Here is a 19,050-nt window from a genome sequence, read left to right on the forward strand (position 1 = left end):
AATACTTCACAGGTAGCTTGCCAGGCTTTGCCGTGCTGGCAAGATAGTCTTGGTAGCTTGCCAGGCTCTCCAAGAGCAGCGGAGGAATCGAACCCGGCTCGGCGGGGCTGGCTGCAAGGCAAACGCCCTACTGCTGTGCTATCACTCCAGCCCTGATATATAAAGCAAAACATAAATTAATATTTACACTTTCATTCTGCTTTCATGAGAAACATATTTTGCAGTTAAATAGTAAACAGAATCCACTTATGATTCAATGTAATGTTTCTGGATGATTTTTTTGTTCACATTTTAAAAATTTCCTTATATGTATGTTACATGTAGCTTTTTTGTTTTTGTTTTGGGTCACACTCCGCAGTGCTCAGAGTTTACTTCTGGCTTTGTGCTCAGGGCCCATAGGCAGTGAAAGGGATTCCTCGGCCACACGCAGAGCAAACACCCTCTCTGCTGTACTATTGCTCTGTTACAAAACATGCAGTTTTGTAACCGAAAAATAACACGCGATTAGATATTTTGAAAAAATGACCAACTGAAGGACAGAGAGCAGATTTATAATTGCATTTTGCAGATAAATCTAAGTTCTGTGGCCCTGACTTGACTAAAAATTGTGCACAGAGTGATAGATTCACTAGTCAGTTCACTTCCATCTATTTCTATGTATTTAGCATTCTGGGCATGCTTTTGGGAACGTGTAGCTAGGTTTATTTCTGAGTATTTGCCTCAAGATTTTAGAATGAAGAGGGAGAGAGAGGAGAAGGAGAAAGAGAGAGAAAAGGGAAGAGGAGGAGAGTGCAAGAGCTGGAGAAAGAAGAGACGGCCTGCGACAGAGATAGAGGCTGAAAAACAGAATTCAGCCACCAAGCACGGAACCTCACGGTTTGGCAAGTCCTAGCAGAGCTGGTCACGGATCAGGCCCCGACCCCAGGGTCGCCAGGCAGAGCTCAGGAGCCTTGAGCCAGCTTCGGACCCGAGCGCACACGCCTGTAATAGACAAAGGCCAGCAGCGCCCCCTCCTGGCCCCTGCGCTTCGGGGCTGGGCACATCCCGCCGGCCCAGGTGCCTCCGGAGCGCACGCAGCTCCCAGTGTTCTCCCGGGCTCCAGGCTCCGCGCCCGAAGACAGCTGGGGCGGCGGCGGAGGGACCGGCGGCGACACGCGAGGGGCGCGGTGCCTGCCCTGCCCCTTTCTGCCCGCTGGCTGCGGCGAGCGCCTGGCGCCGGCTGGAGCCGGGCTGGGGTGCCGCGCCCGAGCTGAGCCGCTCGCCCGGGAGGTGCTCGCGGACCAACGCACCTCGCGGGCGAGCGGAGGCTGCACCGCGCCACCGGCTCCTGGGTGGACCCTCGGTGGGCACCGCGCCCAAAGCCCAGTCGGGTCTTAGCGGCTGCAGGCGGCTCGGGCCCGTGGTCCTCCAGCCTCAAGTCTGGGAGCTCCCGGCCTCACTCTGCCGCTGTCTATGGGGATCCGAGAGTTTCCCGGCGGCACACCCAGGGGCAAAAGCATCACCATGTGAGTAGCGGGCGTGGGTGCGCCGGGGAGCGAGCGGGCCGGCTGGGCTCGGCTTTGGCCCTTGGCAGGCATCTGGGCTAGGGAGGGGCGGCGCGCGCCTGCGAAGCTCCCGAAGTTTAAGGCATTCTCTCTTCCTTTCGCCCCATCCTGTCCTGTCCCAGAGCGTCCCAGAGCGGGCCACCAGAGTCCGGACCGGGCTGCTGAGGGCTCTGGGGTGGAGGTGGGTAGACGGCTAGAGGGGAATCGCGCCGGCCTGGCCCTAGCACCTGCCCCTGGGAAAGCCCGGCCGACCTTTGGTTCTGTTTGGGATCCGCAACTCCCTAATCTCTCCCTTCTCTGTTCTGGACCCCTCTCCACTCATCTGCTCGCGGCCTCAGTGGCATGAGGAGGTCACCGGATGTTAGTCCCCGGAGACTGTCTGACATCAGCCCCCAGCTCCGGCAGCTCAAGTACCTGGTGGTGGACGAGGCGATTAAAGAGGATCTGAAATGGTCACGGTCCGTGGAGGATCTCACCAGTGGACCAGCGGGGCTCACATCCATTGAGGAGAGGATCCTGCGCATCACTGGCTACTATGGCTACCAGCCCTGGGCAGCGAGCTACAAAAGTAAGAACCCACAACACACTCCTAATGTCTCTTGTCTGCCTCTTAGTCTCTTGTACTTTTGCCACAGTAACCTCTGGGAAGTGGGGGAGTCAGGCTGTCCCCATCACTGTCTTGTCCACTGATACAGATCCAGGTCTGAAACTTAAAGATGCCTGGACAGAGGCAACAGAACCTGAGCGTTGATCAACAGAACTGAGTTTACCTTGGGCAGATGTTGGGGAGGTGTGGGGGTGAGGTCCTTGGAACTTGGGTGGAGGAAAGTTGATGGGTGTGATGTTGGATGGATGGATGCACGAGAAACCCTATCATTAACAGCATTGTAAATTATGGTGTCTCAATAGAAATTTGGAACAGATGAAGAAGTCAGTTCCAAAGCTGAAGTGATAGTACAGTGGGTAGGGCACTTGCCTTGCATGGGACCTACCTGGTTTGATCCCTGGCAACCCATATGGTCCCACCAGTACTGCTGGGAGTAATTTATGAGCACAAAGATGTGACTCCTAATGCAAGAAGAAGGAGGAGAAGAAGGAGGAGGAGGAGGAGGAGGAGGAGGAGGAGGAGGAGGAGGAGGAGGAGGAGAAGGAGAAGCAGAAGCAGAAGCAGAAGCATTGGCAAAAGCCTGGAGACTGACTTCCTTAAGATCTTTGGGAATTTCTTACTCATATTGGGAGCCCCTCTCTCTTCCATAGTTGTAGCTCTGCTTTTGTCCACATGCTTGCACTTAAGGCAACACAATGAGAAACTCGGTATGTCCTGCCCTGTGTGGCTTCTCTGCAGATACGAAAGTGTTACTTTGAATCCTATCTGAGCTCAATTGGCTTTGGTAGGAGACTGCAGACTTAGTTGACCTGGATTTTAGCTCTTCCTGGTTTCTGCTAGACCCTGATTATGGAGGATACTTCTCAAAGCCTATGTTTTTAGAAGTCGCTTATAACATTTGACCTAGGTCTCTCTCTGGTGGAGGGATTGTCTTTGCATCAGTCTAGATACCAGCATTTGCATTCTGGCAGATAGATAGTTGGTGCCAGGTGGAGCAGCTGAAACTTTTGTTTGCCAGTAGACCCTAGCCAATGGTTTTTGGCAGTGCTGTTGTGGAGAATACAGACATTACCTGTGTTGGACAGGACTAATTTGGTGGATGTCTCTTTATCTCTCTTTGGAACAGAGAAGTTGACTACAGCAAACTCTGGATACCAATAACTGTGACCATAATTTAGGTGGACCCATCACTTTTTGACATAATAAAGAGATTGCCGTTTGCCACTTTTGTTTGTTGAGAAATGGTTATTGCTTTATTCTATTTTTAATAAAGACTAACAGTTTAATGATTTTGAGATATGTTTTTACCTTTCATTGCTTGAAATTGGAACATACTTTATTGGTCGTGGTGGGGAGGGGGGTTAAGGCTTTTGTTATTTAATTATATTCAGCTCTAAAAATACTCAAGAGATATCTTGAAAAATACTTCAAGAGATATCTTGAGTATTTTCCTAAAGCCCTTGATTTTAAGCCAAAACTCAGGGGTATGCTAATCGTTTACTGGTTATTTTTTTAAAGCTGTTGTAGGAAAGAAACATGATTTTAATGTTTTGTTTTAATGCCCTTACTTTTAAATAACTGTGGTGACTTTACTCTTACAAATCTTTGAAAGGTTATCTATATGTCCTCAATCTCCTCCTTTTGATTAAAATTATATCTGATAAATTGACTTTGGGTTATTGAAGTATTACAAAGAATCACATTCCCTTTTCAACTAAAAAACATTGGGCACAGAAAAATAAGAATGGAAGCCATTTCTCTTATGGTTGCTTTCTGTTAGATATGTTCCGTTTCTTATTTCTAATTTTCTGATTTCTTATTAAGTGTAGACAGTTGTAGTCTTCATGAAGCTATCTGTTTAACTCCTGAAGTCGTAATTTAGCTTGGTAATTCTTAAGTTAGTCCCTGTACTTGGTAGAAATCCTCACCAAGGTTTGTGACATAGGGAGCTATGAGGAACAGGCTATTTCATATTGATAATAGTATTGCTTATAAATATACTTTTATTAAAGGGGAAAGGTCATCCAAGGTTTGTGATATAGGGGGCTATGAGGAACAGGCTATTTCATATTGATAATAGTATTGCTTATAAATATAATTTTATTAAAGGGGAAAGGTAATATAGAAAATAAGTTCCTTGCAACTAGTAATAATCTCAAATACTCTCTTAATTGGTATAGTAAATATTAGGAGAGAGTGATACCATGGTTGTTATAATAGGAATAAAATCAGCTCTCTATGTTCTGTTTTTTGTAAAGATTCTTTTTTATTCAAGATATTTTGTTTTTATTAGAATGTTTTAGGTAACAATGACAATTTGATGAGTTAATTGGTTTTAAAGTTTAAATTTAGAGAAGTTAACGTTTTATTAATATAGCTGTAGACATTTTAGGGCAGTACATGGCTATTTTCCATTTTTATTCAAGCAGAAGAAATTAATTTTGAGGATATTATAGAGGTATAAATAAAATGATTTTTTAGAGGCATGCATCACTGTAATGACCAAGTATTCATTCATGTCTTGATTCTTGGGTTTTGCATTAGGCAGGTAATATAAATGAGATAATTGTGAACAGGGGAGAAATTTTCTTTGCTCAGTATTTTCAACTGATCAGCAATATTAACAAATTTTGCTCCAAGCAAGCAAAGTTTGTAATCCTTACATTTAGTAAGAATTTTTTAAAATTTGTTACATAGACCCCTTGAGTTAGCAAGGGATGGCTTGTGTAGAGCATTTAACTAAGAAATTATAAACTAACAGGTAAAGGGATGAGTTCTCTGTAGTTGCCATACTTCAAGCTCAATATTTCATGTTACTGAAACAAAACACAGGGCAGTTGTGGTGATTCCTTGTTCCCTGGCCTGGCTGTGAATAAACATACACACAGTCCTTTAAGAACATGGTTCGCAGTTTTTCAGTAAATATTTGTTGAATGAGTGATTTGATTCTGCTTGAAATTTTTACCTCTGATATGGAGAACTCTCAATTTTCCTATGTAGTTATTTGTGTCATTGAATTCTTTGTGCTGACTTTCTGATAGTTTATTGCTTTATCCTTCCTTGTTTTATATATTTTATATAATGTTTTATAAATGCCCACCTTAACTTTATGAATGAATGACTAGACCAGAATTTCTGAAGACAAGCTTTAGTTTATCCCAGAGTTTGGCAGTCTCAGAACTATTGACATTTTTGTACTGCATTGTTTTTAATGTGACAAGGGGCTATCCCCTGCTCTGTCAGGTGTTTGGCAGCACCGCTGGCCTATAGTATGCCAACTTCTCCATTTGAGCTGTGACAGCCAAAAATATTTCTATCCAATGTAATGTCCCTTGAAAATATACCTTTGGGTGAGAATTCCTCATCTAACCTGAGCCTAAATTTCTGCACTGGGTGAACTTTTATCTTCATCAATGGGGCTAGCATTTTGAATGCCTATTCTTTTGAGTCTCATTTTCCCTGATAACTTATTAGAATTTCATTGGCCAGGTTATAATATGCTCCTATTCTTTAACCTGTAGTCTGTGGGTCAGTGCCCATTTGTGGAAATTTTCTGGCAGTCCACCAAAACTTATTTCCCTGTCTTGTACCAGCTGCACGATTCAGGGGCACTGCATTGTATTTAATTTACCATTGGATTTAATAAATATGTTTTTTGTTCCTGTCACAGCCAGTTTGAAAAATGTTTCTTTTATTTTCCTTTGTCCAAAGATCTTAAAAGTTTCAATGTGCTGGGATACATGGTTTTTGGAGATATCCTGTTGCTTTAGCAGCTAACAGAATTTCCCCACCCACTCACCAAAAATCAATGCACTGGAAAAAGCACTCTAGAATTTAGAAGGATTTGGGTAGTTTGTCAGAATGACTTTTCTCTTCCCCACTCACCATATACTATGGTAGAAGATAAATGACTGTCTGCCATATCTTTTGCTTCTTTCTTCCTTCCTCATCTCTCTGGTCTAGACAATGGGGAGAAAATGACTGTGGAAGGGAAGAGGAGGGACCAAGGTCAGGAATAAACTGGTTGTGTTGTGGACTTCAGAGTGAGGCATCTGACTTATGAATATCTGACCCAAGAAACTTTCAGGGGATCTTGGAGATTCCAGACGAAGGCTCTAATGAAGATGAAGGAGCATCTATAATAACTGCTTTATCTTAATTCATTCATTTATCAAACTTCTGGGGAGCATTTACTGTGTGCCAGAGTACAGAGATAAATAATGGGAGATGTGGCTTATAATGCACATGTCCCTTTGTCAAGCATGATGTCAGATCGACAGATACCTGCATCTAAAAAATGAATATATTGCTTCTATTTTGCAAAAGGTTTTTCTGAAAAGTGTTTTCAAAGAATGAGCTTTCAAATATCTTTTCTAGTTAAACTATTTATAGAAATAGCTGATTATTTTGGTTATGTTTATTAGGTAAAATGATGCAATGGTCTTTTGATAGGCTTTTTAATACTTTCATGACACTGGTATGTGCAAATAAGAATTATTTTTTTTTAAATTTCTGATAGGTTTACATTTAAATCAATCTTGGAAGGTAGGCTAATAACAAATATCATTCTTTATTCCAACCGACCATTGGTGACTTAAACTAAGAGATACATGGCAGAAATTTGTTTATATGGGTACAAAAATTAGTTTATATGAGTGGAGGTTTCTCAAACTGAGAAAATGTAAGAACTGAATAACTCACCTCATCAATCATATGTTTTAGATATTTCTGGTTTAAAAATGTAGGAAGGGGTTAAATGAAGAGGAATGTATGCAAAAAAAGCATCTGTTTCCACTCTGTCCTTTCAGATGCAAAGTGTAGGTCACTGACATCCTTACTGGTGATAACCAGAACAGTATCTCATAGTAGAATTGAGTTCATGGTGAGCAACGTCTATTTGATCTTCCCAAAATAGCAAAAAGTCAGTCAGGTCAGAAACTAAAATATCACCCACTTAAAATATATTTATAATTTAATTGTGACTTTTTTTCTAGAATGGAGCTTAACATTAGTATTAGATTGAAAAGACAAGCAGAAAAATATTTGGGCATGATGGGGATGGTTTGCTCGAGCGGGCCCAGTAACGTCTCCATTGGAGACTTTGTTGTTACTGTGTCTGGCATATCGAATACGTCACGGGGAGCTTGCCAGGCTCTGCCGTGCGGGCGAGATACTCTCGGTAGCTTGCTGGGCTCTCCGAGAGGGGCAGAAAAATCGAACTCGGGTCAGCCATGTTGGCCGCGATGGGGTAGGATGAACATAGACCTTAATATTTTCTTGTGTATCAGAATAAGTATTATCGAAGAATGTGAATATGTGCTATCATTTAGGAAGCAATACTCTGAGTTTTAAAGGAGTTAAAATGCTGAGGAATAGTCTTTGAAGGAAAAACAGCACCGCTAGTAGGCTCTAACCAGGCTCTAAAATCCTTAATCTATCTGTTTGGGAAGTGCAAATGGACCATGTTCTTGCCTTTAGGGAAGCAAATTCTTCCAGGATTTTTCATGGCTCTTTAGTACAGGAAATTTTTCATTATTCTTCAGTAATCTGTCTTGGATCTCTGTATAAAGTGACTTCTCACACAATTCATTAGTGAGTGTTTGTCCTTTCCTTAGGCAGTTCGAAAAATTCAGGTAGTTGGAGTGAAAAATCTTCATTTAAACTACAGAAGAGGAGAGTATCAACATTTTCCCAAAAGGATATGGAATTCTGAAGAACTGGATTCATACTCCAGCTTCTTTCCTTAGTAGCAAGTTACTTATGTCTATACACCTTGATCTGTAAAATGGGGGATAATTTAACTAGCTTTGTTTTTCATAAATTAAAAATTTTAAAATGTTTATAGTACAAGTAGTCCTTTGCCTAGTATCTATAAATAATTTATTTTTATCCAATGAACTTTTGAACATTTATCATGTAACAGAAGACATAGTTCTTGCCTCCCAAACACATGAATTAGATACAAAGTGAATTTAAAGGACTAACCTAGTTTGATAAAGACTGGCTTGGAATGCTTTAAGAACCCTTTCCCACAGTAGCGACACTAGTTCAGAGGCAGGGAGAGTAATAAGCCATAAAATGTGGAGGGAAGATTTGCATTCCAGGCAGAAGAACAGTGTTTACACAGAAATATGTGTAAGTTAATTACCAGAAGGTAATTGGACTTGACTAGTGCATAGTGGCCCAGGTGTATAAAGATGAGGTTGCATTGTAAGCAATAGCTTACTGTGGTATGTCAGGCTTCAGATATCTGATATGTGTCATGAGAAAACCACTGGTGCATGCCACTTTACTTACTTGTCCATGTCTTAGCCTTAGCCTCTCTGAGCATGTTCTACCTGGATAAGTGTTCTTACTGGGGGCTTCCTTAATGTTGTCATGGGAACTGGAGAGATGGTACAAGAGAGGAATTAAGGCACTTGCCTTGAATCTGACTGACCCCTGTTTTATTCCCATCACTGCACATGGTTCCCCAAACATCACCAGGAATTATACCTGAGCATGACCCAAGGAGTTTTTCCTGAGCAATTCCAGACCCACAATGCCACTGGCCCCAAAACCAAACCAAACAAACATAAAACATAATGACACTTCTCATTAATAAGGTTATAGCTCATTTCAGTGTGTGGCTGAACTTACAGGTAGAAAACTCTGTAATATTAGAGTTCATTTCTGTGTTCTTTTGGTAATCAGTATAGCTCTTGGCATATAGAGTGATGATTTAATTCCCTATTACCAAATACAGTGTCACCTAAATAAATATGAATTTGTTAAATATATCAGTGCAATGTTGTTTGTACATTTACACAAGGTTGTAGACACATGCATGCTATACAAAGGACTCCTATGCATCTGAATTTGTGTCTTTCTAGAATTAGCCTGCTTACAATTTATTTTATTTCATTTCTTATCCAAATAGTAGTACTGCAATTGCTAAGTCTCCTGAGTCTTCACCTAACCATCAGTTAAAAAGACTGACAAGCCAACTTACTCCCTGAGTTTACATCAGCTATCTAATACTGGCACATTGCCTTAGTTTGATAGTCCCACTCCAAAAGTGATATTCAGGACTGGAGAGAGAGTGCTTGCCTTGCATATGGCCAACCCAGGTTCAATCCTTAACAATATCCAATATCCAATATCCCATATGGTCCCTGAAGCCCTGCCAGGAGTATACACTGAACACAGCAAGGTATGCCCTTTCCCCAAAATAATATAGAGAAAATGAATGGGATGCAAGGATAAGAAGAAAATAATGAATCAATGGAAATTGAAAATGTACTCCACAGGCAGGTGCTGGGCAAGAGAGAGATAAACATACTTATGGTATATCTTGATGAGCAAAACCTACATCTTTGTGAATATCTTCCCATATCACCAGTACCCCTTATTGCTCTGGACTGTGTTTGCCGCGTGGGTGCTTAGCAGTCAGTCTCAGACCATCTTCTCATATGCGTTGGTGAGCTATTAATTCACACTTAGTCTATCAGTAGTCCCCTCTTCCAGTTTGAGATTGAAATCAAGACATTGTGTCTGGTCTATGATGTTTTTTTGTTTATTTGTTTGTTTGAGTGGAGATACTATAAGGGACTAATGTGTGGATGGATACAGAAGCAATAATAGATGATCTACATACAGAAGAAAATGGGGCAATTGTATAAAGCTTTGGCAATTTATAGTTTTCTATTCTGTTTCCCTCTTAGAACAGTCTTGGTATAATTACTTGCAGATGTTCCTGTGGCAGTGCAATGCCCATCCTTATAAGTAAGATGTTGGCTTGTGTTCCTTGCATCTCTAGACTACAGTCTGAATAAGATGTCTGAGCAGGCCCTTGTGGAACAAAACCAGAATAGATATAACAAAAACATTTCCATTGGAATTTATAAATCACGTTCTCACTGCTGAGGTAAAGAAGGCACATTTCAGTAGAAACTCAGATTATGAATGTGGGTCTGATGTTTTTATGCTTGGACCAATCCATCCAAACAATGCTCAGTGACCACTAGAACCACATTTAGTGGTGTTTTGAGGCCTACTGGTGCAGGGAATCTAACTCAGGGCCTTCTGTTTGTAAGGGCCTTCTGTTTGTAAGGTGTATGCCTTAACTTTTGTAAATATCTCCCTGGTTCTGACATATATTTCATTTTAGTGGTGAGTGTGCATGACTAGTAAAGTAATAGACCAGTTTCCTTATCATATTGCACAGAATAAAGAGATGTGTATAATTAGAAACCTAGTTTTGATTTGAAAGAATTCTTTTTATCAATGATGGTAACAAGCCATTGAGTAATTGCCTAGGACGTGAACACACATTTCTCATGCAGCTTGATGTAATACTAACTAATGACAACTTTAGTGAGTATAAAAAAATACACTACTCCTCTCATGTGCTAGAGTCTATTTTAGATTCCTGAGATATAGAGACATTTAATGTAAATTCTCAGAATACGTTTTTAGTTATCATAAATGTTTTCTGTGACATTCATACTCTCTTCTTGTCAGTCTGCTATATATCATGTACTCCACTAGATAAAAATCTATTAGGAGATTCTTTGAAAATAACCAATTAAAAGAAAAACTGTGAAATGCTTCACCACAATTTAATCTGTAACAATATGTGGTTTTGTGTGTGCCCCCAAAAGGACTGGAAGGAAGATATTTCTTATGAATGTTGACTTTGCTTCATAATTTTCTTTTTGTTTGAAATTGAATCTACCCCTTGTCAACAAGTGTAAAATAAGATGGCCTCATCTTTTTTTATGGAATGTGGGACTTAAGAGATATTACAGTGGGTTCTTTCCTTGCATGTGGCCAACCTGCATTCAAGTTCCAGTAACCCATATGGTCTCCTGAGCCCTGTAAGGAGTGATCCCTGAGCACAGAGCCAAAAGTAAGCCCTAAGCTCTTCTGGGTGTTTCCCCCAAACAAACTAACAAACAAAATATAAAAATGGGTAATTATGCTTGCAGGTATGAGCCAGTTGAGTTTTGTGTAGCATTCCTGTGCTGCACTGGTGAGGGAGTTTAAGAATTCTTTTCACAGAGTAGGCCATTATTATGTTATGTGGCACATAGTGAGAGGACTTAGAATGTCTTCCCTATACATACTTATTTATTTATTTTTATTTTGGGTCCATACTCAGCAGTGATTAGCAGTTACTCTTGGCTCTGCACTCATATATCACTCCTGGTGGGATCTGGGGACTTAATGGGATACCAGGGATCGAACCCTGTTAATCGTGTGCAAAAGCAAGCACCCTAAATATGAACTATCACTCCAGCCCTTCTATATATATGATATATATATCTCATATATATATATATATATATATATATATATATCACATCACTGTTCTCCCGTTGTTCATCGATTTGCTCGAATGGGCCCAGTAACGTCTCCATTGGAGACTTTGTTGTTACTGTGTATGGCATATCATATACATCACGGGTAGCTTGCCAGGCTCTGCCGTGCGAGCGAGATACTCTCAGTAGCTTGCCGGGCTCTCCAAGAGGAGCGGAGGAATCGAACTCGGGTCGGCCATGTTGGCTGCGTGCAAGGCAAATGCCCTACTGCTGTGCTATCGCTTCAGACCATATATATATATATATATATATATAGATAGATAGATAGATAGATAGATAGATAGATAGATAGCACAGCGGGTAGGGCATTCGCCTTACACGCGGCCAACATGGCCGACCCAAGTTCGATTCCTCCGCCCCTCTCGGAGAACCCAGCAAGCTACCGAGAGTATTCGATATGCCAGACACAGTAACAACAAAGTCTGCAATGGAGACGTTACTGGGCCCGCTCGAGCAAATATATATATATATATATATATATATATATATATATAGCTATTTGGGTCACGCCCAGCTCTGCACTAAAAAATTACCCCTGGTGGTGCCTGGGGGACCAAATGCGATGCTGGGGATTGAACCTGAGTCAGCCCCATGCAAGGCAAACACCCTATCCACTGTACTATGACTCTGACCCCACATTCAGTATATTTTTAAAAAATGAATTGGCTATCAACATATGTTGAGGGATATTTATATGCTATAACCCCCAAAAACAAATTTTTAATATTTTTTTAGAAATCTTTTTTCTTAGCATTTTATTAAAGAGCATAAAATCTTTTAGGGTTTATCTGATTTTATGCATAGGTATATTTTCAAATTGTAACATAAATGAAAATTAACTGTTTATAACTTTCTTTAGAAACACTAGGGAAACTTGGTATAGGTACATATACCTTTAACATATTCAATGTGTTATTATTCTTCTGAACACTTTGAGAAGTTTTAATAGGATAGATGGAAGATTAACTCCATTGCCACCTTTGCCCTCTGGAGAAGCCCATGTGTCAGGCAAGGTTTCAGAAAAATCACTGAATAAAATTTCAGACAGTTACTCATGCCTAGGGCTGGAGTGATAGCACAGTGAGTAGGGTGTTTGCCTTGAATGCAGCTGACCCGGATTTGATTCCTCCGCTTCTCTCGGAGACTCGGGAAAGCTACCTAGAGTATCTTGCCTGCACAGCAAAGCCTGGTAAGCTACCCATGGCATATTCATTATGCCAAAAACAGTAACAATAAGTCTCACAATTTGTTGTGAGATGTTACTTGTGCCCACTCAAGCAAATTGATGAACAAGGGGGGATAGTGACAGTGACTCATGCCTGATTTATTTGTGAATGTTTTGAAACAGCAAACAAGTCTACTGCAAATGCCTACTCATGTGTCTGTCCAGCACTATCTTATCCTTCGTTCATTTCTATACCAAGTGGTTTTTTGCTTCCAAAAGGTATTAATTATATTCACTTAAAAAAACAAGTATACTAAATATAGTCATATTTATTATGCCCTAGAAAATTATGCAGTGGTCCTTCACGCCCTACCAAGGTCACCAGTTACCTGCCACGAGCGGCTCTCCGGCATGGTCATGGCTCCAGAAGCACAAGGACTTAATGCAGAGCCCAGCAGCTTGGAGCAGAAAAGTGAACAGACTATGCGTTAATCCACGCCACGATGTCTGCCCGGAGGGGAAAGGGTGTTGGTCCCTTCCGCCTTTTCCCCTCTGGAAAGAAAGATGGCAACCACTTGGGAGCCTTGTGAAAGCCAGGTATGAGCTGGTGGTGGCGGAGCGACTAAAACCTCATGGAAAGGGGTGCGTTCCCAGTTTGTCCTTCAAGCCCTACCAAGGTCACCAGTTGCCCCCCACAAGCAGCTCTCTGTCACGGCCATGGCTCCAGAGCACAGAAACCAATCTCTTAATTATCTGACTCTCAGTAGAAATACTTCCAGGGTTAATAAGTAAAACAGCAGAAATCCAAAGCCGCACGGCCGTAATAGCGGCCATGTGACATCATTTAATTCTTGAACCCAGCTGTAGAAAGCAAATCATTTCACAATGCTTTTTCAGCATGTCTGATTTTGGGGGGGTAAACTCTAAATAATAATGGTGCATCTTTTATTGAAGCAATGAATCTAGTCAAAGTAGATAGAGTGTTAACTAGAATTCATCTGCCTCACAGGCATTGGGAGGGGTGCGGGGTGGGGGTTTATTGGGGTTCTTCGTGGTGAAAAATAAGTATTGGTAAAGGGAAATGTGTTTGATATTTGCATGACCAAGACCTAAACCTGAAAGCTTTGTAACTTTTCCCACAGTGATTCAATAAATAAATAAATTATAAAAAATAAAAATAAATAAAAAATAAAATTATAGAAGTTAAAAAAAAAAAGAAAATTATGCAGTGGGGAGAAAAGAACACATAAATCAACCCATTAAGTCTCATCCTTTCCTTATCTTGGAACTATATCATAGTTTCATCCCATTTTACTTTTTGATATTTTCCTAATTAAACATAGTGGGATATTTTGGATCAATTTCCACCAACCTGTAGCTAAACTCTTTTTTGTATTGTATATATAATTTTGCGTATTTTTTTCAAATATTATGCTTCAAGTGTTGCATACACTTTTATTGTAGGCTACCAGAAACAGCTAGTTAGCAACAGGATAGAATATTGACACTCAGGGAATTTCTTTCCTTTCTCTTCCTTGGCTGTTTTAATCAGAGTACTAATCCATACCTTTGATGTATTCTAGCTAGTGAACTTTGCTTTTTCTCTTTGATGAAACAATATAATAATAAGGATTTTTTTGACTGTATTGATGAGATTAAGCTACTGAACCAGCATAATCTTCCACAATGTTTTAAGCTGCAGGCATTCTGTTGTTCCAACTCCAAAGAAAGCTTGTGCAAGACACTTTTCTTCCTTTGAACAAGCCTAGAAGAAAGAGCAGAAAGTTGGAACTCAAAGCATTTAGGAATTAATGGCTATGCTACCTGTCATTTTCCACATTCCTACAGTCTTTTGTTCATTTTCTATAAATCCTTTAGGAGAAAATTCTCATGTCAGTGGAAATATCCTTTAAAGTTAATATCTTGGCTATTCACCTTAAGAATTATTTGTAACCATGTATCTCATAGTTATTCAATAAAAACTTAAAATTTAAAATAGAAGAAGTGCTTGTAGATATTATACTTATGAATAGCTGCTCAATGTATTTATAGAAATAGGTGATTATATGAATATAAAAAAGAATTATAACTCCAATTTCAATAGATGTAATGAGAGTGGTTTCTAAGAGAAATTTGTACTTTCATGTATTAACAAAAATGTCTTCATTAATATGATTATTATCTTAAATAATGCTAAGAATGGTGAGAACGGGAATTTTATTTAATAATCTTTTGTGTGAATTGATCTTGAAACTATTTGCCCAAGTATGAATGAATCTAAGACTCGGGGGTATAATAGAGCTAAACTATAGGATAAGGCTGTATTGCTGGAACACATATACATGATTGCTCCTCTTACCTATCTTATTTGCTCTGTGTGTGTATATGTGTGTGTCAGGGGGGAAAGGGGTATACATGCACTCAGGAAGTCTGAGCTCTGAGAGAATGCTGTTTGTCTTTGAGATTGAGGGTCCATAATGGTCAGCAAGTGGCCTACAGTCACGAAATCAATATGTGGGCCTCTGGATTTCTTTTCCATATTCTGGTTGATATAATCCTTTTAGGGAAGGTTGATGATCTAGGTCACAGAGTCCCTTGAACACCTAGTGTTAATAAAACGTCAGGAGTGATAAATAAGATGTTAGCATTTAGAGATTTGGATCTCTTGGGCCCACAGCATCATCAGTTCACTTGCTTTAAAGCTATTATTTTGGCTCATTTTTTGTAGTATTGCTTAAAAAATACAGGGTGTTAAGAAATATGTACATTCACTTTACTTGATGTTACAAGTATATGTTCCACAGGGTATTTTACATTTGATCTATTTAGAAATCTCCAAATGTATACTTTTCTCCTATCAAACAATTGTATGATGCTAACTAGGTGTCTTACAATTTAATTTATCTAATATTATCTACATTGAGATAGAATCAGGTCTCACTGGTAAAGGGCTAAGTCCTACAAGACTTCAGAGGGGCCAGAATGATAGCACAGTGGGGAGGGTGTTTGCTTTGCACGTGGCTGACCTGGGTTCAATCCTCAGCATCCCATATGGTCCACCCCTGCAATGCCAGGAGTTAATTCCTGAGTGCAGAGCCAGGAGTAACCCCTGAACATTGCCGAGTGTGACCCAAAAATAAATAAATAAAATAAAATAAATCTTAAGATGCTTTAAAAAATAAAAGACTTCAAAGAGGTTAATCTAACTCCAAAATTGTTGCTTGTCTTGTGATCAATTCACTGTAAATGAGAAATTCCTATAACTCTTTCCTCAGATTTGTTTGCTAGAATGCCTGATGAAAATCAGAAAAACAGCTAGTTGCTAGATTTCCAATTTTTTGTTGAAGGTTAATAATTCAAGAAGGGCCCAGAGTAGGGCAGAGCATGTGGGAAGAGGCATGGAGTGAGCCATGAAGAGTTCATGTCCTCTCTAAATGTACCACCCTTCCAGAATCTTGATGTTCATTAGCCTGAGAATCTCAGAAACTCCTCCTTTGCAGGTGGCAGGGTTCTGGAAACTTCACTATAGGAATGGTTGATTAAATGATTGGCCTTTGTGAGATTCAACTTCTTCCCTCTCTCCTCCCAGGAGGTGGTAATGGGCATATGGATTGGGAGGAATGTGGAATTGAGAGCTTCTACCCTGTAATCACAGTTGATTTCCTTGGCAACCAGCCCCCACCTTAGGGACTTTCCAAAATTCATCTATTTTTAACATAAGCTCTAGTGTCATTGGAAGGGACCTGTCATGAATAACAAAAAGACAAAATTTTATCTTTCTTGGTCTTATTTATCACTAAGAAAATTCCAAACATTTTAGCAGCTCTATGTCAAAAATCTGACAATGACAACCAATCGACAAATAAAGGCAAAATGGCTTAGAGATGCTGGGAATCGAACCAGGGCCTCATGCATGCAAAGCATGTGCTCTACCACTGAGCTACATCCCCAGCCCTAGATGGGCTGGATCCAGGGGGGCTGGATCGATAAAAATTAATTAAAAAAATGGAGGCTGGAGCGAAAAAAATGATTAAGAAATGATAAAAATGAAAATGGGGCTAGAGTAATAGTACAGTGGTAAGGCGTTTGCCTTGCACGCAGCCAGCCTGGCCGAACTGGGTTTGATTCCTCCTCCCCTCTTGGAGAGCCCAGCAAACTACTGAAAGTATCTCGCCCGCACAGCAAAGCCTAGCAAGTTACCTGTGATGTATTCAATATGCCAAACACAGTAACAACAAGTCTCAAAATGGAGACATTACTGGGCCCTCTCAAGCAAATCGATGAACAACGGGAGGACAGTGTTTACAGTGTTTATGTCAAAAAATGTGGACAAAACATTACTATGCACTTTTCTTAGAATAACTAACAATATTACATAAAAACACATTTTGGAAGCAATGGGAAGATTTTAATTGTTACTCTTAAATTATTGTTGTTTTTCACGTGTAGTGGAATGCTGTTATTTTTCAGGGCCTAAGTGTTCTTAAGAGAATTGAAGTAGTTGGAGATAATATGTCATTACAGGGGCTGTAGAGATAGCACACAGGGTAAGACAATTTCATGGCACACAGCAGACCTTTGTTAGGTCCCTGCTACTGCATACAGTTCCATGAACACTGTGAGGAGTGATTATTGAGTATAGTACCAGGAGTAAGTCCTGAGTACCAAACGTGTGCCTCCCTCTGACAAAGGGATATTATGCCTGTAATATATTTTCAATAGCTTAACAAGAACAGGTATAGATAGATTCAATGACAGCAACAAAATGTGGCAAATTTAATATTGGTTGAATCTAAACAGTGTATATATATATATATATGTGTGTGTGTGTGTGTGTGTGTGTGTGTGTGTGTGTGTGCTCATTGGATTTTTTAAAATTTTCTGTATATTTCAATAGTTTTCCATTTAAAAGTGACAGTGACATTGTTTTAGGCAATGGCATAACATAGCTGAGGTCTCTGACTTAGATATATTTGAACATTAAAGTAAAGGGGTAAACAATATCAAATGATCATGAATTGAATTTTTTTTCTGGAAATAGGAGAAAGCAGCAGAGGAACCATCTCTGAGGAGCACATGCGATAGTGAAAGTTCGAGATGTGTTGTTGTTATGGGTCTAGTCGGAATCCATTGGGTTGAGGGTGAGGAGAACTTCTTGGAAGATGCCAGTTAGGAGATAAGTTTTGTTCTAAAGTAAAGCAGGTATTTATGTGAATTTATTTCTAGATTTTTTGATTCATTTCTTCTGCGGTAGCTTACATGAGATTCTACATTTCATATTCTTAGTTTCCATTTTAAATGGAAATTCTTGCATATCTTGCATCAGACTCTAGCCAGAAAGCAGAGGAAATTGTGTGATCCTTGGCTGGTGATCTCAGGGAGGGCAGGAATTCCTTTCTTCAAAGGCAATCTTAGAGGCTAGAGTGATAGTACACCAGGCAGGGTATTGATCTTGCAGGTGGCTGACTCAGATTCAATTCCCAACTCTCAATATGGTCCCTCAAGCCCCACCAGAAATGATTTCTGAGTGCTGCCATGTGTGGCCCTCAAACTAAAGTACAATAAAATAAACAATTCAACCTTACCACCACTGGTTCTAGCCATGCCCAGCTTCTAGAATCAGCATCTAGTCAAAGTCAAAGCATCTAAATGTTTATGTCTCTGTCCAAATCTCCTGTTGAAATCCTAACCCCAAAAGTCTTGATCTGAGGAAGTGTGATGATGGCTTTGGGTGGTGATTAAGTCCCCAGAGAGATATCTCATAAATAGTCATAAAAGAGATTACGTGCTGTCTCCATCTTTTTATAACTTCCAAGGACACAAATCTGTAGCTCAGAAGTAGATTATCACCAAAACCCGCCATTTCTGGTATCCTGATTCCAAGCTTTCCAGCCTCCAGAATTGTGAGGAATAAAATTCCATCTTTCATCGGGCTGGAGCGATAGCACAGCGGGTAGGGCATTTGCCTTGCACGCAGCCAACATGGCCGACCAGAGTTCGCTTCCTCCGCCCCTCTTGGAGAGCCCGGCAAGCTACTGAGAGTATTTGATATGCCAGAAACAGTAACAACAAAGTCTCCAATGGAGACGTTACTGGGCCCACTCGAGCAAATCGATGATCAACGGGAGGGCCTTTACTTACTTTACATTAGCGCTAATGCTAACATTCTGTGATAACAGTTCAGAGTGACTAAAATGCTAAGGCAGAGTATGTCTTGGTTTCCCTTCCCTGCCTTTGATTGTATCAAATCTCTCAATTATAATGTGCACAGCATGATTATTTTTATGGATTGGTTGTGGTAGTTTTGTAGGTGTCACCTTGTTCCCCAAATTATAAAGTTAGTACCTTCAACATTTATGAATTTTTATATAT

General features: G+C 40.2%; 1 protein-coding gene and 1 non-coding gene across 3 annotated transcripts in view; one reads left to right on the forward strand and one right to left on the reverse strand.

The window, feature by feature from the left end:
- The first annotated feature begins 1,061 nt into the window (after nucleotides 1-1,061).
- The window catches only part of SLC35F3 (solute carrier family 35 member F3), a 631,678-nt gene continuing 613,689 nt past the window's right edge, over nucleotides 1,062-19,050 (forward strand). For both annotated transcript variants that reach the window (XR_008792318.1, XM_056113593.1), the window contains exons 1-2: nucleotides 1,062-1,505; nucleotides 1,883-2,112. Coding sequence is in view for 1 of the 2 variants with exons in the window: in XM_056113593.1 (XP_055969568.1) it covers nucleotides 1,453-1,505; nucleotides 1,883-2,112 (283 nt within the window). In the remaining variant the exon portion in view is untranslated. The remainder of the gene's footprint in view (nucleotides 1,506-1,882; nucleotides 2,113-19,050) is intronic.
- TRNAA-UGC (transfer RNA alanine (anticodon UGC)) lies at nucleotides 16,558-16,628 on the reverse strand. Its single transcript has one exon. It is a non-coding gene; the product is annotated as a tRNA-Ala (tRNA).

The sequence above is a fragment of the Sorex fumeus genome, unplaced genomic scaffold (assembly GCF_029834395.1).
Source record: "Sorex fumeus unplaced genomic scaffold, SorFum_2.1 ptg000021l, whole genome shotgun sequence".
Classification (NCBI taxonomy): Eukaryota; Metazoa; Chordata; class Mammalia; order Eulipotyphla; family Soricidae; genus Sorex; species Sorex fumeus.